Here is a 25,855-nt window from a genome sequence, read left to right as displayed (position 1 = left end):
AACACCGAAGTCACCACAACATGGCAATCTGACAAACTAAGATAATCTAGGAAGAAACACCTGGCAATCTGCTTCCAAAAAACTAGCCAGTGAAAATCCAGTGTGGATCACAACAGAATGTTATCTGCTACTGTGCTAAAGATAAGCCATTAGGCCGGATGATACTAAAATTGCACAGCGGCTACAACAAACAGACTCAAGCATTTTAATATTGTAACGGTGGCTGGGCAGCATTTCATTTGATTGCCTGAATCTGAACCAACTGATGGGAACAAACACAACAGTCAGAGCAATGCTAGCCCCGTGTGAAACCCACTGCTTTGGAAAGAATAGACTTGGTTAACAGCAGCTGGGTGACGTAGCAACCCTGGGCCTTGCCAAACTGCAACATGTCCAGAAAAGGCAGAGAAGAACCTCAGTGACGTGATGCACGACTCATCAGCTCAGCGCTGACCAACTTCCGGAGCAGGACACGGTGTTAGAGGCCAGAGGGGAGCAAACACATTACACAAAGCCTGGTTTCCCCAGATGACTGACCACGGGCCATCCAGGAAGTGCATCAAGCGTTAGGAAGAAAGGAGGAACTAAAATTTGAGAAATAGTTGAATTGAAACAGAAAGTGGATCAGGAATGAGATAAAAGGGGTTTTTTGTTTTTAGGCTTTTTTTCTTTTTTTTATTAATTTTAATGACTGTTTGCATAGATTTTGGATTACCATTCATTCATTGTTGCGTTTTTCTCCCTGCCCACTCCTCCCCCCCCCCCCCCCCCCCCCGGTTCGCTCTTCTCTTGAAAAGTAAAAGAAAAATCCTTTCACTGGTATACAATCTCCCTCCCACCCCGAGTACGCTCCACTATGCTACCTACATTCTGGACTCTTGTCATAACCATAAAAGGACTTTTTAAAAAGTCAGATCATGAAATCAAGGAGTCACAGTGAAAAGGCGATCCCCATAGATTATGCAACTCGTTAGATAAAAACGCGCTAATTGGACCAATCCTGGAACTAGACCCAGAGATAATCTTTCCCAGGGTGTCTTATAGGGTGCTCCGTAAGGCAGCAAACAGTGTCTTCAGTTACCGAGGAGCAACAGTGAAAGCAGAAGGTGAGCTCTTACAGCAACTCTCAAAGTAGCCTGGGAGCATACAACGGGCAAGGAGGAGGAGAATCCCGCCCAGAAACTCTGCATTCACCAGCCAAACCAATCTAAAATCCACTGCTGTTGGGTCACTTTGGTAGAACTACTCAACGGGGTTTTTTTAAGGCTGTAATCTTTTATAGAAGCAGACTGCTACATGTTTCTCTTTAAGAGTGGCTAGTGAGTTTGAACTGTCACCCTTTTGGTTAGCAGCCAACCACACCTCCAGGGCTCCTTCACCACACACCCAGCCAGATCAAAAGAATGCAAGCTCAAAGAACGACTCAGGCTCAGGCGTAGAGTTGCTTATTTGCAAGCTGTTTTTCTTCTACATACGGAAGAACAATTCAAACGTTGATTTTTATCTACACAGGCCAAAATAGGGTTTGTGTAAGAGAAAGAGGAGAGAGAAGGCAAAGAAAAAGAATTTCAGACTAATGAGAACTGTGAACTCAAGTCTCCTGATCTTGGGTAGATAAGTCAGGAGCTGGCAAGGAGCAAAGATGCCAGGCAGCCAGCTGTGTCCTCCACCAGCTGCACAGCCCATCAAGGACGCTACGTCCACTGTGGATTCTCCAGGATGTTGGGACGTCTTGCTGTGACGTGTTTGTGACAAGTTGCTCTGGGAGGTGGCTCCAGTCACTAATCAGCATCTCCTGAGGCCAGCTCTGCACATGGTCCTCATTAAAATGTCTCTGCACAGGCAGGGATGTTAAGGCCATGAAAAGGACTCAGATGGGCTCAGGGAAGGAACAAAATGGGTGAGGGAGGCCCAGGTAGAGAGCCTCAGGAAAAATAGGACGAGAATAATATTCTTTTTTCTTCATGAAAATTAATTTGTTTTTAAAGTGGCCTTTTTTTTTTAATGATCAAAGGAGTACCTGTTTGTTGTAGAGAATTTGATAAACACAGAAGACCATCCAGAAGAAGGTGAAAAGTGCCTGTGATGCCTCTGACGGAGTTCCCTCGAGGGATGTCTGGATGTGATTCCTTCCCGTTGCCTTGACATAGTTGTCATCATCACTCCCTCACTCGCTGCCTCTGAGGAGCTTCTGTCTCAGGGTGGGGCCTCCAGCAGGTTTCTGAGGCTGTAAATGTTTCCAGGAGAAGACCGTCATCTTTCTCACAAGGGGTAGCTGGTGGCTTTGAACCACCAGAGAGACGCAGCCCTTGGGAGCAGAACAGTGCAGTGTGGACTATGCCTCTGGAGGTCTTCAGGAGATGTTGATAAATATTGATTTGCTACAGAGTCAGTGATGTGGGCTTCCTAGAGAGGACACAGTGCTTGGGAAGCTGTGTTTTAAACTTGGTTTATCATAAAAATGTCCCCACAGAACATTCTTCCACAACCTGCCAGTTAAACAGCCTGTGTTTGCTCCATGTGAGTAGACCCTCCCTCCTTGTTTTACACTCATCCTGTTTATTATTTAGTACTATTTTTTTAAAGACAGAATATATTGTTGAGTTATTTAGTACCATAGAGTCAGAATCGACCCATAGCTGACTCTTCAGTGGGTTTTCAGAGGCGGTTAATCACATGGCGGGAGATTGCCCATCCTTCTCCCACAGAGCAGCTGGTGGCCACGAACTGTGTGCCTTTAGAAGTGCAGCGCAGCTTCTTGCCATTAGGTCACCAGAGCTTCCTAGGATTATTCCTAACTTTCCACTAGTACAGAAAATACTTGGAAGAACAATTAGGGCCACAGGATAAATTCTTAGGAATGACTACAGAGTCACAGGGCACCTATGATACACAGTCAAGATTCATGATGTTGTTGTTGTTGGTCTTTTAAATTGGCCCCAAACTCATGGTCATCCCATGCATAACTGAATGAAACAATATCCAGTCCCATTGTCTGTTGTTTCCATTGAAACCATTGTCTATCTCCATAACTGGTTAAACCATTGTGACTCACAGAGTTTTCATTGATTGAGTCTCAAAAGTAGGTTGCCAGGCCCTTCTTCCTGTTCTGCCTTAGTCTAGAAACCCCATCTGAACCTGCTCAATATCATAACAACACATTAGCCTCCACTAACAGGTGAGTGGTGACTGCATTAGATGCAATAGCTGGGAATCTAACTTAAGTCTCCCACCTGGAAGGCAAGAATTTTACCATTGAGCCACCCACCCCACCAACTCCCTTAGAGTCATAATACACATTTCCCAGTGATCTTCCATGAAGGTTGTACTGATTTACCCTACCAACAACACAGTCTTAGGGTGCCCAGTTCCCTATGTCAATAATACATTTATTATTGGTTAAGTAATGTTCATGAACTCTCCGGATCGATGCCTGCATGAAGCCAAACCACCACTTCATTTAAGGAGAGACTCAAGGAGAATAGAATTTTGACAAAGATTATAAGAATGAGTCCCAGGAGGTAGAGTGAAATATGTGAAAAGTAAGGTCGCTGGAGTCCATAGTCCATTGGGCTGGAAAAGAAAGGTAATTCTGGTGCCGACACTGCAGAGGAAGATAGAGGAGTATTCTGAAGGCAAATTCTGTGATGCAGGGCTGAAGGAACCCTGCACATTCATCCTGGAAAATAGATTTAGTGAGAGACTTGACAGCCCTCCTCAAATATTTAAAGGACTGTCTCATAAAAAAGAAATAGAACTTACTCAGCGAGGTGGCAGAACTGAGCTCAGAGGCCAGAAATCACAAGCAGATTTCAGCTGAATATAAAGAAGCATTCCTCTATGATCATTAGAACCTTCCAGAAAAGGCATGTGCTTTGCACTTGAATAGCATGGTCAGCATGATAAAGAGCAGAGATTTCACCTTCTGTCAGGATGGGGTGAGGAGCAAAAAATGTTTATTCCTGCATTTCTGTTAATTTGTCATTTACTATCTGTTTAGGAATTAGAATTAAAAACACAAAAAGAGGAAGCGTTAAACAGTAAGTTGAATGATGCCCTGGCCATGGTGGAAGAGACCCAGAAAGCAAAGGCTGCCGAAAGTCTGAAAGTGGAGAACTTCCAGATCAGAGTCAATGAGACATTAGCAGAACTGGAAACTACCAAGACAAAGATGGTAAGTGATGAGTGGTGACGCGGTCAGGACTGGAAGGGCTCTCCTTGATGCAGATGGTGATGAGGTTGTGAGAACGTTTGCTCTGGACCAGGGTTCCTCACCCTGGCACTGTCGCCATTCTGGCTGATAAAGTTTTTGTTGCGGGACTGCCCTGTGCGTTCTAGGATAGTTAACAACATCCTGAGCCTCCACGGGATAACTGTCAACAGCCTCCAGCTGGGACAACCAAAGTTGTCTCCAGGAATTGGCAGATGTCCCCTGGGGAGTCAGGTTACCTGCTAAATGAAAGACAAGCCGATGTACGATCTCTCCAATGTGCTCTAAGTACAGGTGGTTCGATGCAGTGCAGGGTCTTTACAAGATCAGGCAGAAGGACTGAGGAATGCCAAAATCCAGACATCATTAAGTCCAGATAGGTCTATGGGCAGAAAGTCCATAGCCCTCCAGATGTTACGATAGTGTTTTAAAACTTCAGCTTGACTTTCAAGGCCCTTCACAACCAGGACTTGACAGTGCATTCATCTTGCCATTCCTGCCTTCTACTTGCAGGTTGGTGGGGGGAGGCAGTAAAGGGAATTAAGATGCCAGATGTGCACATAGTGGACTTGAGAGAGGCACAGGAAAGACCTGTGTGGGATGTGACGTGCAGCGGCCATTGCTGTCGTCCAGAAATGCCAGGCCTTGGACAGTCAGAGGGACGGAGGAGTATGGAGGAAGGAATCTCTGGAAAGATCCAGACACACCTCATTTTCTTGTGTTTCACTTTATTGTACTTTGCATATTTTTTTTTTTAATTGGAAGTTTGTGGCAACTCTGCCCCAAGCAAGTCTTACCACGTCATTTTTCCAATAGCGAATGTTCACTTAGTGTCTCTGTGTCACATGTTGGTGATTCGCTCAGTATTTCAAACTTTTTTATAATTCTATCACACATATAATTGTCTATGATATGTTGTCATGCCGTTAGGTGCCATGGAGTCGCCTACGACTTATTGTGACCCTATGAACAGTTCAAAATCCTGCCCTGTCCTGGGCCATGCTCACAATCTCTGCCATGCTTAAGCCCACTGTTTTGCTTATGGTGCCTGTCCATCTCATTGAGGGTCTTCCTCTCATTTGCTGGTCCTCTGCTTCTCGCAGCATGATGTCTTTTTCCAAGAACTGGCCCCTCCTGACAACATTCCTGAAGTATAAAAGAGGAAATTCAACATCTTTACCTGTAAGCAGCACCCTGTTGACTCCTGCTTGTAGACAGATTTGTTTGTCCTTTTGGTAGTCCATGGGGTATTCAACACTCTTCACTAACCCCACAAGTCAAAGGCACCAATCCTTACAGTGCAAGTGAAAAAAGTACGTGACTCACTTTTTTGGTGGCATCTGATTTTTTTGTGACAGACTAAAACCCAGTCTTCAGTATCTCTGAGGTATGCCTGTAATTACAAGAGAAATGGCAAAGGCTTGGTAACAGACCCTCAAATTTTGAGTGCCAAGGAGAGGGAAGTGCCAAAGAAGGCTGCCAGGCTCTACGCCAGGACAGCAGGAAGATGGCACCATCCAGATACAAATATAGCTGGAGTTACAGAGAACAGTGGTTCTGAAAAGATTTAAATTACCAACAATTTCATTTTACTTTGATCCAAAATCACCGCTCATGGTAACAGCAGTCAAGAAATCAAAAGACATGCTTGCCTTGGGGAAAAATTTGCTGTCAAGGATTGCTCGAAAATTCTAAAGAGAAGGTTGTCAGTTTAAAGACTAAGGTACACCTGATCTAAGTCATGGTCTCTTCAAGTACTTGCTATGCATCTGAAAGTTGGACAGTAAATAAGGATGATAGAAGAAGCACCACCATTGAGCTGTGATGTTGGAGAAGAATGCTGAATACCCCATGAACTGCCAGAAGTGTAAACAAGTCTTAGGGGGAAAGTGCAACCAGGCTGTTCTTTAGAGGCAAGGGTAGTGAAACTTCACTCATATACAATGGGCAAGTCGTCAGGAGGGCCCAGTGGAGTTAGACTTGAAATATGGATGGAAATTCGGAGGGCAGGGAAGGAGTTTCTTTTGCAGAAGATGAGTTAAGATCAAAGTGAGAATATTAAAAATCCCCAGATGTTTGGAGGCACAACAGATTTGAGAGAGAAAGCAAAACAAGACATCTGAATTTGGTAACCGACTCTGGAGGCTTGTTCGTTGAAACCATGGGTATGTGTGACCTCTCAGGAGAAAGACATCATCATCGAAAGACAGACACTGACCCCAACACAGCATCAAGGAACCAGGACCAGAGCAATACACCAAGGAAGTCAGAGAGGGCCCTGTCAGAGCAACAGGAAGGCAGCCACCGTGAGGCACTGAGAGGGCGACACCATGAAAGACCTTGGGGAGGCACGTCTGAGGAGATGTCTGCATTTGGAACTCATTGGTGATCTTTTATTTTAAGAAATTAAAAACATTTTCATTTTTTTCTTATTAAAATGTTCATTTATAAATTCATCAATTGTTCATTGAGTATCTAGACCCAGCCACTGAAGTGCTCTTACTTAGATGCTGTGGGTGCAGGGGAACCTGAGAAAAGATATATTCTGCACTCATGGAACCCATGTTCTATTAGGGATGAGAAATCAAGGACCTGGATCATTATAGATGGTAACAAGCTCTTCTGGAAAACAGAACAAGATAATGGAGTAGAAAGTGTCTGAGGCATATCCTTTAGACTGGTGATGTAGGGAAGGTCTCTCTGAAGAAGTGATGTCAGATCTGAGATCTGAAGGGTAAAAATTAGCAAAGTTGTGGGGAGAAACAGGCCAGGCAAAGGAAGTAGAATGTGCAAATACCAGGTGGGAGTGAATTTAGCACTTGTGAGGGAGAAGTGAGAACTTGTTGTTAGTTGCCATGAAATTAGCTCCAACTCACAGAGAGTCTTACTTGGATCCACAATCAACACCCTTGTTGCCAGCAGTCAGGAGATCAGGAGACGTACTGGGCAACTCTCTCTCCAAGTTATTGCAGAGCAATGATATCAGCTTGAAGAGTAAGGTGCACCTTATTTAGTCCATGATCTTTTCTGTCACTAGCTATATATGTCTGAGAGCTGGACGAAAGAAGAATGTTGTTGAAGTCTTTGAGCAGTCATGTTGGAGAAGAGTACTGAGCATTTCATGGACTGCCAAAAAAACAAACAGATATGTTTTAGAGAAGGTACAGCCAGAATGCTTCTTAGAGGCAAGGATGACAAATCGTCTCACATACTTTGGGCACGTTACTAGAAGAGGCTATCCCTGGGAGCAGGACATCATGCTTGGAAAGGTAGAGGGGTCAGTGAAAGAGAGGAAGACTCTCTATGAGATGAATTGACACAGTGACTGGAGCAATGGGTTCAACTTGAGTCAGAGGTAATGAGGATGGCACAAGACAGGACAGGGTTCCGATCTCTTGTTTACAGGGTAACTATGAGTCAGTCATACTCGACTCGGCAGCACCTAGCAACAGCAAGAACATAGAGGGTCCGAGATAAAGACCCTCAAAGAGATGGCTTGGTACAGTGACTGCACCAGTGGGCTCCAGCACAAGAGCCGTGATGAGGATGATGCAGGATCAAGCATCTGCTGTACGTGAGGTCACCGTAAGTTGGGGCCAGCAACTACTAGCAAGGACAGGACAACCTCACGAATAACAGAATAAGCATTGCTGGTCCTGCACCATCTTCATGATCTTCGACTGAGTCCTTTGATGCAGCTAGGAGTTGACCATCTCACGGAGGATTTCCCTTGTTTTGTTGACCCTCTGCTTGGCCAAGCATGACTTCCTTCTCCATCAGTTGTCGATCTTTCCTGATGCTGAGTTCAAAACAAGCAAGCCAGAGTCTCACCATCCTCGCTTTCTGAGGAGCACTCCGGTTTTACTCCTCCTCCATGAAAATCTTGGCGCGTGCAGTACCATACGTATTATTTCTACCATCTTCCTATCCATCTCCCAAGATCACATTGTTCCATTTCCTTGTTCTTCTAGCTCATGATGGAGGAGCGAATCCTGCTGCAACAGCAGACGATAAAGAGCCTCCAGGAAGAGCAAGAGTCGCAGAAACACGGGTTTGAGAAGGAAATTGTGGAATACAAGGAGCAAATCAAGCAGCACTCCCAGACGATTGTGAGTCTCGAGGAAAGACTCCAAGCAGTGACGCAACAGCACAGAAAAATAGAAGGCGAGATTGCAGCTTTGAAGGACAATGACCCAGGTACACCCTACGAGACTCCTCGGAGCTCTTCCTGTTAGAAGGAGGGTTCTGAGTACCCTGCGGGGCCCAGGAAGCTGATGACTAAGAAAAGGGCTCACCTCATTTCAAAGGAGAGCCCCTTTTAACTTCTCATTGCACCACAATGCTAAACGCCCTCCCAGGCCCAGGTTAAACAGAAGTAATGACTTGTGACGTGTTTTGTGCAGACCCAGTGAGCCAGCAAGATGTGTAGGCTGCCAGGGCTTTTAGGGGTGTGGAGGGTGGCGTGAAGTGGGGCCATCTTTTCCACATGAAAACCTCCCTGCTGGTACCATTCAAAGGCTCCTCTGTGCCATCAGCAATTTGTGACTTTGCCTAATGCATCTTCATTACCAGTCAGGGCTTGTAGCTTCAGAAATAGCCCCAGTGGAGCTGAAGAGCGAACTCACCATTGTGGGCGCTTACTCACCCTAAAGAACCAAGACGATGCATTAGTGCAAAGATACTGAGCTCTCGGAAGAAAGTTCTGGAAGCAAAAGCCCTGCTGTCCTCAGCATTAGTGACATTTTGGTGCAGATAATCTTTGCACTGTAGGATGTTTAACAACATCCTTGGTCTCTGTGTACTAGATGTCTGTGCCAGCTGTCAGTGGTGGCCATCAAAAGTGTATCTGGGCTTTATGAAGTCTCCTGGGGGTAAGTTCACGTCTTGGTTGGGAACGACAGCCGCAGTCTTGAGTCCAGTTGGTGAGCTGTCAGGAGTTGCCTCAGGTATTCACTCATTCCTAACTTTCAAATGAGCATCTGTTATGATCCAAGCTCATGCTAGCCACAGAGGCTTCAGCGCTGGGCATAATTCCTGCAGCTAATAGAATTATCACCCTTATAAGCAACCTGTGTGATAACGGGGGAAACAGTGCACCATCGCAAAAGCTCTCTGTTTCCTAACTCGGGGTTCAGGTAAGAGGGAGAAAGTTTAAACTGGGACCCAAAGGGCAGTTTTGTCACCCAGCACTTACCATGAAGAAACCTCCTGGGTTTGTTGAAAGAATGAATGGAGGTGTGCTCATGCATGCACAGGAAGTGGAACAGGAAAGAGCTTAGAATGTTGACTTTCAAGACTCCTGTCTGGACAAAAAAATAGAACAGAAGGGGAGTTGTTGTTACGTACCATCGAGTCTGAACCAACTAGCAGGTTGACCCTCTAGCAGCTTTTCAAAAGCAGTTAATTACACAGGAGGAGAATGCCCATCTTTCTCCGGCGGAGTATTTAGGGGAGTTGAACCACAGGCCTTTGAGTTGGCAGCACAATTCCTTACCACTTCAGCCAACTGTAGGACAGAGGCTTTGGCATCTGAACCCTGCATCTGTCTTGCACCATCTTAGCTGGTTCACAGAAGGTTCCAACCCATCTGTACCTTTTCCCCCAACTATAAACAAGTTACTACTCCCTGCCCGGAAAGGTTGGTTGTATGATCATCTCCATGGAGAGAGCTTCAGTCTATGGCACAGAATGTATTGTCGGTCTCATAGTAGCGAAAGCTAAGGGTGTAGGACAGTTGGAAAAGTTGCCAGTGTGTTTATAAGCAATGGGAAGGGCAGCTCTGTAAACACCGTATTAACCCTAACACGTCCCTCAGACACAGCTCAACCGGAGGAAACACCGCCAGACCCTTCCGTGGCACCCCCTCCGGAGAGCAGTCCCAAAGAGGATGAGTGCAACCACTTGATGTGAGTACCCTGTGTGGGCACAGACACGTCCTCACTGGTCTGTCAAAGGAGTAAGAATGTACAAACAGAAGTGAGGATGAGGGGGGCTTAATCATAGGGTCACACAAATTAATGAGTGAAGAGTGGGATGGGCTAAGGAAACGGGAAAGATCTGGTTTGACAAACAATGTAAACAAACTTTGTAAGTAAACCAGTATAAAATTTTAAAAACTTTTTTAAAAAGAATGAACAAACTAAAATCTCCACTTCTGACCTTGTCTTCAGGGCTAGAAAAAAGGAATTGACTTTGGGGTCTTCCCACTGTTCCTTGAATGTTTTGATTCCTTTAGCAAGTCAGGAAGGCTCTTGATAAATTGACACTCTAGCAGAATCGAGGGCAGATGTACATCCAAATTCCAACTCCAACACTCTATTCTATTTGGTAAACCTGGACAAATTTACAGTCACCTTTATATAAATAAATATAGCTGGCTTTATACAAATTATAGTCACTTTAGCTGCCTCATTTCTAAAATGTGAATATTCAGATGGTAATGCTTGGCATGCAGAAAGGACTGGATGCCAAGAAAGCGGTCAAGTGCCTGTCCAATGCAATGGCTATTACAGCTACGGTTCCTGGGTACTTTGTCTTAGTTAGCTAGTCCTGCTTTAACAGGCTCCAAAAACGAAGTTGATTCTCTTACAGTTTGGAACTCCAAATTCAGGACGGCAGGTCTAGAGGGAGGTTCTCCCTGTGTGTCAGTTCTGGAGGAAAGTCCTTGTCTCCTTCAGCACCTGTGGGACTGATGATCCTTGGAGGTTTCCATGTGCCTTGGCGTCACCCAATGTCAAGGAGCGTCCTTCCACAGAGTCTCAGTCCAGAAGGACACACTTCACTCCTGGAAGTTCTTTCTTGTACCACTGAGGTCCCCCCTTTCAGCCCAGGTTCCTCCTCTTTTATCTCTTATGAGACAAAAGCCATTCCCCAGGTCACACTCTGGACAAACTCCCCTTACATCAGATCAAGGCTGCCTTGCATTCTACCTTTATTCCTTTTTCACCTAGTTGGTTTGTCAGGTCATGGATTAACTTCCATGTTATGTCATTATATACATGTATTGGAGTGGAGGGACGAGACACAATGACATTCTGATAGAAGCAAGCCTATTCCTCGCCATGAAAAGCAGATGGTGGGGTGTTCAAAACTCAGAGACTGGCTCGGTGGCATGGGATTTTGCAAAGGAAACCCCAGCATCAGATAAAACGTTGTATTAAATTACCTTTAAGACCGCTTCCAACTCTGAGAGTTAATAAGTTGATACCTTGAGCCTCAAATAACTGACAGTTTGCATAAAAAACAAAACCACTCCAAAACAGCCTATGAACAAGAAAGTCCTAATGCAATGCAGAGGAAATGTTCAGTAAGCATCTTGGTGAAGACAAACCACCAGGCTGACTCTTGCATTAAATCTTTTGCCACAAGTGCTTGGTCCTCAAAAAGGCAAGGCTTTCAGCCTCCATTCCAGCCTGTATTTTGGGAAGTTGCCAACTGACTCATTCTCTTGGTAGAAGAGCTCTCTCTAAAAACATAGCATCTATGGCCTGATGAAGAACTACAACACATTGACCTTCTCTGGTCTCCTTTCTTATACACAGAGTGCTGAAGTTTCATACTCAAGTTAGAAGAGTACTAGCCAAGGAGATAAGATAGAGAGACAGAGATGATAGATAGATAGATAGATAGATAGATAGATAGATTGATAGATAGATTGATAGATAGATAATAATAATAATAGAGAATTGGTAGGTAGATAGATAGATAACTGGTAGATAGCTGATGGATGGATGGATAGATAGATGATAGATAGATAGATAGATAGATAGATAGATAGATAGATAGATAGATAGATAGACAGACAGACAGATATATATATGTAGCTGCCTAGATGTGAATGGCTAGAAAGACAGACGAATGGCTGGATGCATGGGTGGACGGATAGATGAACAGGCAAAATAGATACATACACACATACATATATTTTTATTTCCATTACAATTATCACCAGTGTTCCATACTGAGATTCAGTCCACCAATATTTTGCTTTATTTCATAGTAATACACATTCTGCCCTCCAAAGTCAGTACAAGGAGAGCTGAGCCTGAATTTCAAAAGCCTGTGAACTCAAATGGAGTGACATTAACATATGCCCAAAGCCCGAGGCTCTTCGTACCCTTCTAACCCTCTCTCTCAACACAGACACACACACACACACACATAAAATGTCTTGCTCAGGGCTGAGGTTTCTCACACTTGCTCCAAACCATATCTCTGTGTTCTTTGAATTTAACCCCCGTCCACACACCTCTCTGTGCTATTAATTTAGGGCCCTCTTCCCATGGACCACTGGGCACAGCTGTCCTCTCAGTGACCCACCCACCCTGAGTTTCGTGGTGCTGATGGTACCCTGCTGACTGGGACGTGATGAGATAGATGGTGGAAGAAGCTTTCCCCTTCTCACCATCCCTGTGTTCCACTGGGTTCTCTGAGCCCCAAAGCCCGCACTCAGTCTTTATGACACTCTTCTTTTGACTTCTAGCCCCACCCCTCTCCATCAGGAATCTACCAAGTCAGAGAATGGAGTCCCCAGGTGGTGCATATGGCTAATGCATTCAGCCACTAATTGAAAATGTGGAGACTCACGTCAAACCAGAGGCACATGAGAAATATTATACTCTTACAGAGTATAAGTCTACTCTGACGTATCATGAGTTTAATTCAACTCATTTGTGATTGATTTTGACTAGTGAGGAAAGGGAAGACATATTATCCTCCACTTTCTTTTTTCTCATGCTCAAAAGATCCCTGAATAACAACCACACACACACACACACAAAATAAAAGAAAATAAGTCTTCCTTTGTCCTTTAGCCAAAGATAAAAAGTCCACCAGTATATATCGCTCATCCCTTTAGATTCCAGAGCAGTAAGGAGTGTTGCCCTCATACAAGTCATATTTAAACCTGGGACCAAACACAGCTGGACTCTTCTGTTCCATCTGTTGCATTTTTAAAGTGGTCACTTAGTGGTGAATTGATTGAACTCTTGGCATCTGCGAGCCAGTTAGAGAATAGTGTTCCTGAGGTGTCTCTGGGTGGGCTCAAACCAGTCAAATAAATGCACCAGGCATTTGCAACCTGAAGGTACGTCAAAATGGGAGATTGCTCTGAGAATTACTGAAGACCTCTGACCTCGCCCCCCTGTGACTGACTGACAGGCGTGGGCCATCGCTAAGGCTCCCTTCATTTAGTTCTTGGCCCCTGGCCACATGCTCAGCAAAACCACAAAGGTGACATTCCATTGACACTGCCTGTCTTTGTGCATTTCAGAGAAGATTTATTGAATGCTCAGAAGGAAATCCTGTCCCAGCAAGAGGTCATCGTGCGGTTGAGGAAAGACCTGACCGAAGCCCACTGCCGGATGTCAGATCTCAGGGGTTGGTGCCATTCCCATGTCTCTTTCACAGCCTTGCTCAGTCCTTCAAGACAGGGAAGGAGTGAGCCTTCAGAGTTGGAAATGCTGCCAATTCAGAATCCTAGTCGGCCTGTTTCCCAGTGCAGCTGCAATGCTTGTCATTCAGGGTCAGCAATCCACAAGGCCAAGGGGCCATGGGAGTTCTCCAGAGGATTGGAGATGAAGCTTTGGGTTTTGGCCAGAATCTCCTTTTACCCCCAAGGACTGGCTTCTGGAGGGCAACCCTGTGCATAGGAGCAGGGCAACGTGTGCAAGCTTTGTGCACAGAGGCTCAGGGACCAATAGCAAAGTGCCTCCTCTAGACCACCCCTGCCTCTGATATAGATGAAGACAGTAACAATACCTGCATCCTAGAATGAGGGGACATCAAGTGTGACCTGGAGCTGGGGTGAAAAAACTGTTTCTGGATAGACACAAACAACTCTGGCTTAGCATCACCACTTTGCCTTTCTTCTATTTTTGTTGCTGACTCCCTTTTTTCCTTCCTTTTACCATTCGTCTTTCCCACCCTTTGTCTCCTATCAAGCCAAAAGTCATAGGAAGTCCTCAAGGGATGAAAAGTACTGGCTTTATGGAGGTGAGGGTGAGAGAGAAAAAGAGAAAAGCTCTCTTGATTGGCCTCCATCTCAAACCCCATGCATCCAAACCTTCAAAGTTTTTTTTTATTTTCTTCCCTGTGGCTATTCCTGTCAATATTCTCAAGATAGTTATAGCTCAACTTTTCCAAGGGTGATTTTTTTAGTTCTAAGGTATGACTCAAACCATGGTATTTTCAGTTGTTTCACATGCTTGTGAAACTTGGACGATGAATAATGAAGATCAAAGAATTGATGGGTTTGAATTGAGCTGTTAGTGAGGAGTAATGAATATACCAGGGACTGCCCAAAGGATGTACAACTCTGTCTTAGAAGAAGGGCAGCACGGGAGTTCCTTAGAGGTGGAGATGGTGAGGCTCCATCTCCCATACTTGGGGCATGTTGTCAGGAAGCATGTTCCAGTCCCTGGAAAAGGACATTATTCTTCAAAAGGTCAGTGAAAGAGAGGAAGACCCTCAACGAGGTGGATTAACACGGTGACTACAACCATGGCCTTACACACTGCAGAGCTTGTGAGGATGGTGCAGGAACGGGCAAGGTCTCTATCTGTGTTCACGGGGTCCGTGTAATTTTTTTGTCCATAGGGTCGCTGTAAACTACAGTTAACTCATTAGCACCTAACAACAATATGGACGTAAACCCCTCAGCAGAGAACCCAGCCCACAGGATCTCCCGGGCTGCCTGTGCCACACGAACTTAACTGTGAGCCTAGAGCTTCTGATTATTTGAGGTGGTGCAGGTGGCCCTCTTTAGTTTCCCTCAGAAGCAGACCCTGAGAGCACAATTCCAGGGCAGTTTATTTGAAAGGTAAGTCCCCGAATTACCCCTGTAAGAGTAAGGAAGTGAACTAGAAAAGAGAGAAAGTACGTGAACAGTGTGTTCGTGTGAGGCTACCTCAGTGAGCAGCTCCGAGGTGGAGGGGAGAAGTGTGGTGCATGCGCTCCCCAGGGTCACACCTGAGGGGCCGGGGAGCCGGGAGTGTATACCCCAAGTTCCATTAGCCGCCCGTGGGAGGGTGTACCTAGCAGATACATAAGCACAACAAGGTCCTGAGGCCTTTGTTGTTATGTGTCACCAAGTCAGTTCTGATTCACAGCAGCCCTATATTGCTACGGGAAGAAGCATTGCCCGTCCTATGCTAGCCTCTTAGGGACCTCTGGTGTCCTAGTGATAAGAAGTTACACTTGTAACCCTAAGGCACGTGATTGGTATAGACCAATTGCTCCACAGGAGAAAGATGGACAGTCTCCTCCCCTGCGATTTACAGCCTCTGAAAACCCCGTGGAGGGTCAGCTGGGAGTTGGTTCACACTATGGTACGCAAGTGTCACGAGGTGTCATGCTCATAATCACGACTGTGTTCGAGCCCACTGTGAGCATCTTCCTTTTTTATGACATTACCAAACACGGTGTCCCTCTCCGAGGTATGTAAAACAAAAGTCTTGCCATTCTAAGGAGCAGTCTGGCTGCACTTCTTCCAGAACCAGAAGGATTTGGTAAACTTGATGTTTCCTGGGCCTGACAACACCTGCTGTAGCAGGTGAGGCAGGAGCACCCCATGCCTGGCAGAATTGGCTCCCACAAAGAGGTCATGGCTGTGAGCAGTGTTGCTGTTAGCAGAGGCACACGCAGATCTCTTGGCTGTCCCTAGAGCCCCTGAGAATTCCTGCAGGCAGACCCATCTCACAGTCCTCATAGGCCTGGCAGATCCGCTGCGATGGCCCTAGCAGTCACTCAGGGCAGGAGGCCCCTCACCAGCTTTCATTTCGCTCCCAGGGGAGCTCAACGAGAAGCAGAAGATAGAACTCGAGCGGAATGTGGTGCTGGTCGAGCGGCAGAACAACGAGCTGAGCGAGCTCAAGGAGAAGATAGCGCAGATGACCAACCTGGTGGAAAGAAAGGACAGGGAGCTGGAGATCCTCAAGGAGGCGCTCAAGTGCGTCGAAAGGTGCGTGCAGCATGGGGAGCCCAGGAGAACCCATGTGGTCAGGGAGCCTCACCAGAGGGGCACAGCCAGTGCTGGCTGGGCAGGTGGATGCATGGATGGATGGATGGATGGATGGATGGATGGATGGATGGATGGATGGATGGATGGATGGATGGATGGATGGATGATGGATGGGCTGTGTTTCATTGATCCACAGTTAAAACAGAGCTTTGCTTAGTTCTGTGTTTCTCAAACACAACCCCACCTCCATCCCACTCAATATCTCCATTTAAATGACACTTCTTCCCGGAAGCCCTCCCTCACCCACCCTCACCAGACATAACCAAGGCCTTCTGCTCTGCCTGGGGTCCCCTCGGCCCCTGCACGCTGCTAATGGAGCCCTCATTGCACTGGGATGTGACTGTTGCCTGTTCAGTTGCCCTCATAAGGGCACGATGTGCCTTGAACTCCCCAGTACAAAAAGGAATCTTAATAACTTTGCCGTCCAATCAATACCTAAGAAATATATGTAGTTTTGCATCTTTGTGTTTATTAGGGACAAACTGTGGCTTAGCCATATTGTAAGTTGAGAGCGGCATTTGTGTAAACTTGATGTTTTCTGTGTATCCTATAGCTCCTTGGATCTCATGGCCATGGCCAAGGCCAATATGCACAGTGGTTAAAGAACAGGCTACAATACACTGACAAAGGAGATTAATCAGAACTGGCTTTGACAAGCACCGTGCTAACAGGACAATTAAAACAGACATTCGGGGGCGGGGAAGAAGAATGAACTGGGGAGGAGGGTAGAGAAAACAGTGCAACAATGAATGAATGAGAACCCAAAATCTCTGTAAATGTTCATTAAAACTAATAAAATTTAATAATAATTTAAAAAAAAAAAAAAAGAACAGGCTACAGATCCAAACTGCCTGGGTTCTGAGCTGGACTCTTCCATTTCCGAGTTCTGTGACTTTGTGCCAACAGCACCCCAGTTTGAGCAATTGATGAGTTAGCACATATAAAGAGTTAAAAATGGCGAATATACAGTAGGTGCCTCAGTGACTATGTGGACAAGTGTCCTTAGGCCCAGGGTAGGAAGCAAAGGCTGGGGCCACAGCTCTGACTGCTACTCTCTGCTGTTAGGTGCCAATGAGTTTCTTTTCTATTCATAGCAACTCCTATCTGACAAAGTAGAACTGCCCATAGGCTTCTCAAGGCTGTAATCTCTGGGAGGACAGATCTCCAGCCATTCTTCCAAGGGTTGAACTTGAACAGTCAACTCTCCATGAGAAGCCAAATGTTGGCTGAGGTGTTGTGTCACAGAAACCAAAAAAATCTACTTTTATCAGTGAATGTGACTCCTCCTGACCCTCCATTTCTGAGACTGTAAATCTTCTTGGGTAGAGACTACTCATCTTTCTCTTATCAAGCACCTAGTGGATTCAAACCATTGACCTTTTCATTAGCCACCCAATACATTACACTCCACACCACCAGTGTTCCTTAATAGCCTTTAAAATAAAATCCTCTAGAACTCTGGTGCAGGAGACTTGAAGGCCCTGGGAGTCATTTGCCTAGGGCAACGGAGCTCCCATCCCTGCTCTGCCAGTGGGGGCAAAGGTAATTTTGTGGCTCTAGAACTTTGTGCTGTTGGCATCCTGCTGCCCTGTGACCCCCTCCTCTCTGCCCCAGGGCTTCCCAGGAGAAACACAAACTCCAGATGAGCCTGGAGAAGAACCAGAAGCCCAAGAACAAAGCCCAGATGTGTGACATCTCAGTGCAGATGGAACCAATCCACACAGATGTTTACTTGAGCAGCCAGGAGGTGAGTGGCCACCCAGTTCTAGGCACTTGGAAGGACATATGAAGAAAAAGCCCCATGGTGACTTTCTTTCCTTCTTAGAAATGTATGCTTTTACATATTCCTAAAGTGTTGTTTGATTAAATGAAACGTAAAACGTGAAAGCCGTGCCCCTGTCCTTGCAATCACTAAAAGGTACCTTGATAGGTGTCCCATCTTTTTAATGCCACGATCAGTACATGCGTCTACAGCCATGAATGTAGGTACAGAACACAGTTGGGTCCAGCATACCTGGGTTCAAATCCCAACTCCTTCACTTGGAGACTCTGTGACTTTGGAGAAGTTACTGTGCTTAGATTTCCTCATCTGGAAAGTGAAAGCCCCCACTTCATGGGGCTATCAAGAAATTAATTTTGCTTATATGCACACACAAATCTGTGTGTGTGTGTGTGTGTGTGTGTGTGTGTGTGTGTGTGTGTGTGTGTGTGTGTTTAATAAATAAAATAATGGAATCAAATTATATCTATTCTATAACTTTTTTTTCCACTCAGCATCACTTACAGGGTATCTTGTTAAGTCAGTCTAGAAAGATTTACCTCATTATTTTAAAAAGCTCCCTAGAATTTCAGTGTGTCCTGTTCATCCAGTCAGTCCCCCATCGATGAGCATTTGGAGTTCTTGTTTTGCACAATGCTGCAATTAATAGCCTCGTACATGTATAGAGCGGACTCCCAGATGTGAGTTTGCTGAGTTCAAAACATCCTGAAGTGTGCCTGATACAGCCCAGTTGCCTTCTCAAAAGAAAGGAATTTCATGGTGACCTCTGTATGTGAGTCTGCTCAGAGACTTTTGCATGCCCAGAAGTCCCAGGTCCCATTTAAACAGGGAATGTGTTTTTAAGTGAGAAGAGCCTTCATCATGAGGTCCTCAAAGCTGGCACCCTGTTCCTGTGGCTGCGGCTGTGATGTGCCCGATCATTATTCTCCGGCTAAGGGCAAGTGCAGTGGTCCCCCAAGGCCTGAGTGTCCTCACAGCCAGCGATTCCTTCCCCTTCCTGACTGAGTAGGAAAGCTTTGTGAGAGGGAAAGTAGGGTGTCTCAATAATCAGCTTTGGATTTTCTGTTGGAAGCAGGGCCAAATGTGTCAGCTTGCCTTCCTGCCTTCTGAAAGATGCCTTCCCCTGCCAAAAAATACAGACAGACGGACCTCAAACAGCTTGAAAGAAAGGGCTCCAAGGTCCCTGGAACACAAGAGTCTCTTTGTTGTCAGGGCAACCAGGGGAGTGGAAGCAGGAGGACTTACAACCTGAAGCTACCTAGGGCAGGGAGCCTGAGTCACTTGTTGGAATCTGAAGCCCTTAGCATAAGACCTAGCCTGTATTCCTTCATTCATTCAACAACTATTGAGTGTTTGTGGTTTATCAGGCCCTAGAGTCCCAGGATAGGGTAAATGGGTAAACTCTCCACTACTAACCAAAGGTTGGCAGTTCAAACCCTCCCAGAAATGCCTCAGAAGAAAGGTGTAATGATCGGCTTCCACAAAGTGCCAGCCATGAAAGCCTGTGGAGCATGGTTCTGCTCTGAAGTGTGGGGATTGCCATGGGTCAGAACTGATTTGACAGCTACAAAGCACGACCCTTCCTCTCATATACTTTGGGCATGGAGAGGGACATCATCCTTGGAAAGGAAGAGGGTCAGCGAAAGAGAGGAAGGCCCTCAACCAGGTGGATTGACATGGTGACTCCAGCAATGGGCTTGAGTGTGTCAGAGATTGTGAGGATGACACAGGAGAGGACAGGGTTCAGATCTGTTGTTCACAGGGTCACTATGAGTCATACTTGCCTCAATTCAATAGCACCTGACAACAACAACGGTTTGCTCTGGTGACATAATCCATAGGGAATCACACTGCTAACCTAACCCAAAGGCTGTTTCTGGTGGTTCTAATCCATCAGTGGCTCCACAGAAGAAACTTGGACAGTTTCCTCCTGTCCAATTTACAGCCTCCAAACCCATTAGAGGATCAGCTAAGAGACAGTTCTGACTCGACAATGATATCTCTCTCTCTCTCTCTCTCTCTCTCTCTCTCTCTCTGTCTGTGTGTGTGTGTGTGTGTGTCCCGCTCATACCAGTTCCCTCTGAATGCTGCACATGTTGATTGAGATGGATTTTTTTAACTGGGAAGCTGTGAATTTTAGTCTTTATGTTGAGGGGTTGATTTCTGGGGAGATTGGAGGAGGGAGGCAGTAAGATAAAAGGAAGGGCAGGGAGAGGAGGGGAGAGATCTTTTCCTTCTCTGAATGGTTTTCCACACTCAGGCCACTTCCTGCTTTCCAAGCCAGGGTGGGTCAGAGGGCTTCAGAGTGTGTGAGAAAGAATCTCCATCATCTCCAAATAAATGGATTCCCAGAGCAGCCATGAGGAAGGGTCACGCTGAACTCAGGCACCCTCTTTAGCAGAGTTAAAGGCCAACGCTGAGTTTATCTGCTGTGTCTCCTCATTGCTGAAAACCCAGGAGCTCTGCCACTTCCTCACTTTGACAAACAGACACACGCACACACCCTCTCTCTCCAAACAAAATCTTATATTACCAGAACAAACCTACATCCTCAAACAGATGTGAGTAAATCCAGGGAAGCAGACTGACCATGCAGCCTGAAAGCTAGCGGTGCTGGATCCAAGGGCAAGCACAGCCAGGAGATGAGCACCTGTTTCTCTTGGGTGTTTAATACATATTTATGAAATGAATGGGTGAATAAATTAGTAACTTACCCCAGAGAAGCATTTTTATTTTTTATAAATCATTGAATGGTCTTCTAGGGGTCCTGGAACCTCCAGGAGTTGCATGTCACTGTTTCACTCTCTCTCCCCTCTCCCCATCTCCCCCTTCCCCTCCCCTCTCAGCCCTCTCCCTCTCTCTTCCTCCCCCCTCCCTCCTTCCCCTCTTCATCCTCCCCCTTTCCCGCTCCCCCTCCCCTCTCCCTCCTCTTCCTGCTTCTCCCTCTCCCCCCTCCTCTCCCTGTCTTCCCTCCCCCTCCCCCTCCTCCTCTCTCTCTTTCTCTCTCTATCTCTCTCTCTGAATTTTTCTAAAGGAAAAAAATCCCTTCATTCTTCTGAATCTCAGTGGGACACATGACCTTTAAAAGATGAAGAAGGCTCTGCTTTGTCTGTGTCCTTCATAAACCCCAGGCCGCCCAATCTGGTAGGCAGTAGCCACATGCAGCTGTTCTAAAGGAATTAACAATTCTGTTCTTCGTCTTCTCCAGCACCTTTCAGCTGCTTGGTGGACACACGTGGCTCACTCTCACTCTCACTCTCACTCTCACTCTCACTCTCACATAGAGTCAGTCTCAACTCATAGAAACCCTCCCTTGGGTTTCTGAAGCTGCAAATCATATCAGAAGATTTCCCATCTTTCTCCCTCAGAGTATCTGGTGGTTCTGAAACGCCAGAGATGCTCAGGCTCTGGGTAAGCCATGCACTCACTATTGGACGATGCTGCCTGGACCCTTTCACAAAAGCCTGCAGTACTCAATACTCTCAAGCGGTCAACCATCCACATACTAAGCTTCTTATTGATGCTATTGTGTACCATCGAGTCCCAGCTGGTCCTTCAGTGGGTTTTCAGAGGCAGCAAATTGCCTGGAAGGAGACTGCCCATATATCTTCCACAGAGCAGCTGATGGATTCAAACCATATGTCTTTGCATTTGCAGTGCAATTCCTTACCACTAAGCCAACAGAGTTCCCTTGCTCTACTTGTCTTCCAAGATCAGGCATATTCAGGGTGCTGTGACCTTAGCCCATGTGTGATGGTGATTGTTTGACACTATTGAGTCAAGTACGACTCACTGCAACCCTATGAATAACAGATCTGAATTCTGCCCTGTCCTGTGTGAGGACGACACTTGTGCTTAATGGCTGCCATATTGACTGGACAGTGCAGACCTTTTCTGTCACTGCAGAAAGTCCTGTTGGTCTTGACTGTTCTAGAAGCTCCAGAATACTCAATGACCCCCACTCTGTAAACCAGCCATCCTTGCTTCCAAGGAGCACGCTGGCTGGACTTCTTCCATAGGAGCAAGGGTGATGTGACTTGGTCTCACATACTTTGGGCCTGGTATCAGAATTGCTCAGAGAAGAGCACCTTTCTTAGAAAAGCAGAGTCCCATGTTTATTGCTGCTTTGTTCACAATAGCACAGAGTTGGAAAAAAACCATGTGCCCATCAACAAATGAATGGATAGAGAAGCTGTGTTATATTCTCACAATGGAATATTATGCAGCACTGAAAAACAAAGAACTCATGAAATATTCCAAAAAATGAGTGACCGTGGAGGACATTATGCTGAGTGAAATAGTCACAAAAAGACAAATACTGCATAGTTCCACTGTTATAAAATAGGACTGACATGGAGATTGGAGAGAAACTATGAAAAGAGGGCCTAAATAATGTGCATGGCATTGAAACAGATGAGGGAGAAAACTGTATAAAAGGAATATATGAGTAGGTATTATTGGCATGACAGGAGTCCAGAATAAGAGCTGCATAGTAAAGTGGTCTGGGGGAGGGGAACTTTATAACAACAAAATAACCTTTAAAAAAAAAGTGAAGTTGGGGGCAGGGAGGAAAATGTGCAACAATGAATGGATAGTAATCCAAGTTCTTTATAAACTTTCATTATAAACTTCCAAGGCTGGCAATTTCAATTAATTACTTTTTAATTAATTTTCAATTAGATAGAGATAGAGATAGATGATAGATAGATAGATAGATAGATAGATAGATAGATAGATAGATAGATAGATAGAGATAGATAGATAGACAGACAGACAAAAGCAGAGGGTCAGCAATAAAGAAGAAGATCCAAAGGATTAGCAGAGTGACTGTAGAATGGGCTTAAGCACAGCAGAGACTGTGGGACTCATACGTGATCAGGCACAATGTACATAGTGTCGTCACCTCACACAGAGTCACCATGAGTCCCAGGCAGCTCAGCGGCACCTGACGAGCCCAACCAAAACCCGGCTTATCAAGTTTCCCTAGAAAATATTGGGCAGCAATCCTTATTACCAGTTGAGAGAGAATGCCATGTGTTCACACCCACCCAAACTCCCCCTGAAGTAGAATTTGATGTGATTGTTCTGAGATGAGACCAGGGAAACAAAGGAAATCTAGGCTTAAAAGAATTACAGACATGAAAAATGAATGATGCATGGAGTGGGAACAAAGCAGGCATCTTTTATTTACAGTATTGGTGAGTAGGTAGGAAAGTTGGAAATATTCCTGGATGCAACGTTTTATTCGAGATGAAAATGTTAAGTTCCTTCTCTGCTGAACTTTCTTGTGATATTTTCAAAGGTACTAAGCCACAAAGCTTCTGCTACATATAAATCGTTCCCACTTCCTCGAATAGAGAAGCAATAATCTAGTCCCTAATAAAGCTGGTGTCTGGCTCATTCTGGCCACAGGAGCAATCCTTCAGTGATCTGGGAGCCAAGTGCAAAGGGTCCCGACATGAGGAAGTCATTCAGCGGCAGAGAAAGGCCTTATCTGAACTCCGAACACGAATTAAAGAACTCGAGAAGGCCTGCTCACCAAGTAAGTGTCCTCCTTCCAGTACCTCTCACCAAGACTCCATGATGATCAAAGTGGTTAAATGTTTAGCTGCTAACCAAAAGGTTGCCGGTTCAAACCCACCAGTAACTTCTTGAGAGAAAGCTACAGCACAGTTCTGCTATAAAGCAGAGTGCTTCTATAAAGGACTCTAGCCTTGGAAACAAACAAATGGGCCTGTAGACTTTCTATGAATTAGATTGGACTGGACGGCAATTGAGGTTCTTTGTTTCTTATTTTCTTTCTTGGTGCTCAGAGCAGTGGACACCAGAGGTTCCACTCTGGTGATTCACTTCGGGGACTGACAGGTTTGCCAAGACTCTCATCTTATATCCCCATTATGTAAGAGGAAGGACAGTATAATACGAGAGGGGGTGGGGGAGTGGGATGGGTAACCCATCACAAAATCAAGGACAATGAAACAAACATTCACAACATTGTCTTTATTTTGCCTGGTAGAAAGGATGTCATAGCACAACACTGTTTAGAAAATGACATTAGGGAACCTTTTTAAGTACCCTCAAGCACTTTGATGGCATGGTAAATAGGGAATTGTGCCTCTAACCGAAAGGTGGTGCCCCTCCGGTGGTTCAAATCCACCAGCCACTCCTCAGGAGAAAGAGTCTCTTCCCAGTCTCTTCCCAGGCGATTTACAGTCTCTAAAAACCCTCTGGAGGGTCTGCTATGAGTCAGTCTGATCTACAGCAGTGAGTAAGAGGGTGAGTTAGAGTACCCTGTTTGGAAGAGAAAAGTCCATGGGCGGCACAGACGTTTAAGCACAGGGCTGTTAACTGAAGGCTGGTGGGTGGAGGTCACACACAGAGACCTCAGAAGAATGGCCTGGTGCTGTTGCTCAAAGGTCCCGGCTATGAGAAGCCCACGGAGTACAGCTGTGATCTGCTGGTGGGGATGCCGGGAGCCGAATCAACTCGAAGGCGACTGGTTTTGCCTTTTCATTTTCTGGAAAGAAGTTATGATTGTGATATGAAAGAATTCCCTACTAAGCCTCGCTTTTGAGTCCAAATTATCTCTCTTGTAGATTGCAGTGACCAACTGGATGAATCAACGCAAGAACCAAAGCCTCTCCGGAAGGAAAAGAATGTCCAGAAAATATTCATGGACACAAAGCCTGATTTTTTAAGCAGGACTGTAAGTCACGTGGGACCCAACCCAAGAGGACAGATGCCAGTGATGTGCCTGGTATGGCTGCCCATACCAAGTGATGCAGGCCAGGTCCTCCCTGCGGGGCTGGAGTCTGTACTGACTGGTCAGTGCCCTCGCTGACCCCATTAGCTGACATTTGAATTCAAAGATGGTCTTCCATCTTACAAAACACCCACATGTCACATAGCTTTGACATTGAACTATGTCAATCACTAAAGCATTGTGGACCCTTCTTTTCATATCATACATTAAATGCTATAGAAAACTGCTCCACAGAGAAACTTAAAACATTAGACCATAAATTCCCTAAAGCTTTGATTTTCACTATAAACTGTAAAGCATGAACACATAACAGGTAGTTGGAGGGACCCAGGATTAAGAGAACATGGGTTCTAGAGAGAGGCAGGCAGGGAGACTCATATCCAAATCCCAACTCCACCAGCTGAGTGATCTTGGACAAGATTCCTAACCTTTCTGGGACTTCATGCTCCAAATGTGAAATGGTGATAAGAAAACTAGACCTCTGGTGGTCTAGCGGATAAGGAGTTGTGCTACCAACCCAAAAGCAAGAGGTTCACATCCACCGGATGCTCCTCAGGAGAAATTAAGACAGTCTATTCCTATGGGAATATACTACCTCTGATAACCCACAGAGGCTCAGCTATGAGTCTGTTCTGACTCGATGGCAATGGGTTTGAGTTTTTTTCTAGAAAGTGCTTAGTCCGGTAGCTAGCTCCTAGTTACATAAAAAGGATGGTTGGTATTATTAGATAATACCATTTGAATATTATTCTTTTGGGAAACTTTTTTAAAGGTATAGAGGGTTTTGTTGGTTGTTTTAATTTTTTTTAGTAAGTTTTTCTTTTATACTGGTTTGCTTACAAAGGGTGTACAGCTTTTTCTTTATCAGGATGTTCAGAAGGGACTCATTCTTAAGTTGAAGGTACCCTAAATTCCTAAGTAAGTACTTCATGGAGTATTTGTTCACATGTGACAATATAGGCTGCTCAGGTCATTCTTTTTTTTTTCTATATTTTATTAATTTTCATAAACATTTACAGAGATTTTGGGTTTCCATTCATTCATTGTTGCACTATTCTCTCTACCCTTCTCCCAGTTTGTTCT

At 45.4% G+C, this 25,855-nt stretch overlaps 1 protein-coding gene across 1 annotated transcript in view; it reads left to right on the top strand.

Moving 5' to 3' along the window:
- The window catches only part of FHAD1 (forkhead-associated (FHA) phosphopeptide binding domain 1), a 248,176-nt gene that overhangs the window by 191,096 nt on the left and 31,225 nt on the right, over positions 1–25,855 (top strand). Inside the window, 8 exon segments of the mRNA XM_006883707.1 lie at positions 4,001–4,174; positions 8,182–8,407; positions 10,032–10,116; positions 13,482–13,588; positions 15,998–16,157; positions 17,844–17,976; positions 23,422–23,551; positions 24,606–24,719. Of these exon segments, the coding sequence (XP_006883769.1) occupies positions 4,001–4,174; positions 8,182–8,407; positions 10,032–10,116; positions 13,482–13,588; positions 15,998–16,157; positions 17,844–17,976; positions 23,422–23,551; positions 24,606–24,719 (1,129 nt within the window).

This window comes from Elephantulus edwardii, unplaced genomic scaffold (assembly GCF_000299155.1).
Source record: "Elephantulus edwardii isolate Elephantulus edwardi_28Jun2011 unplaced genomic scaffold, EleEdw1.0 scaffold00028, whole genome shotgun sequence".
Taxonomy (NCBI): domain Eukaryota; kingdom Metazoa; phylum Chordata; class Mammalia; order Macroscelidea; family Macroscelididae; genus Elephantulus; species Elephantulus edwardii.
The sequence above is the reverse complement of the archived record's forward strand: the minus strand, read 5'-3'. Positions and strand labels throughout refer to the sequence as shown.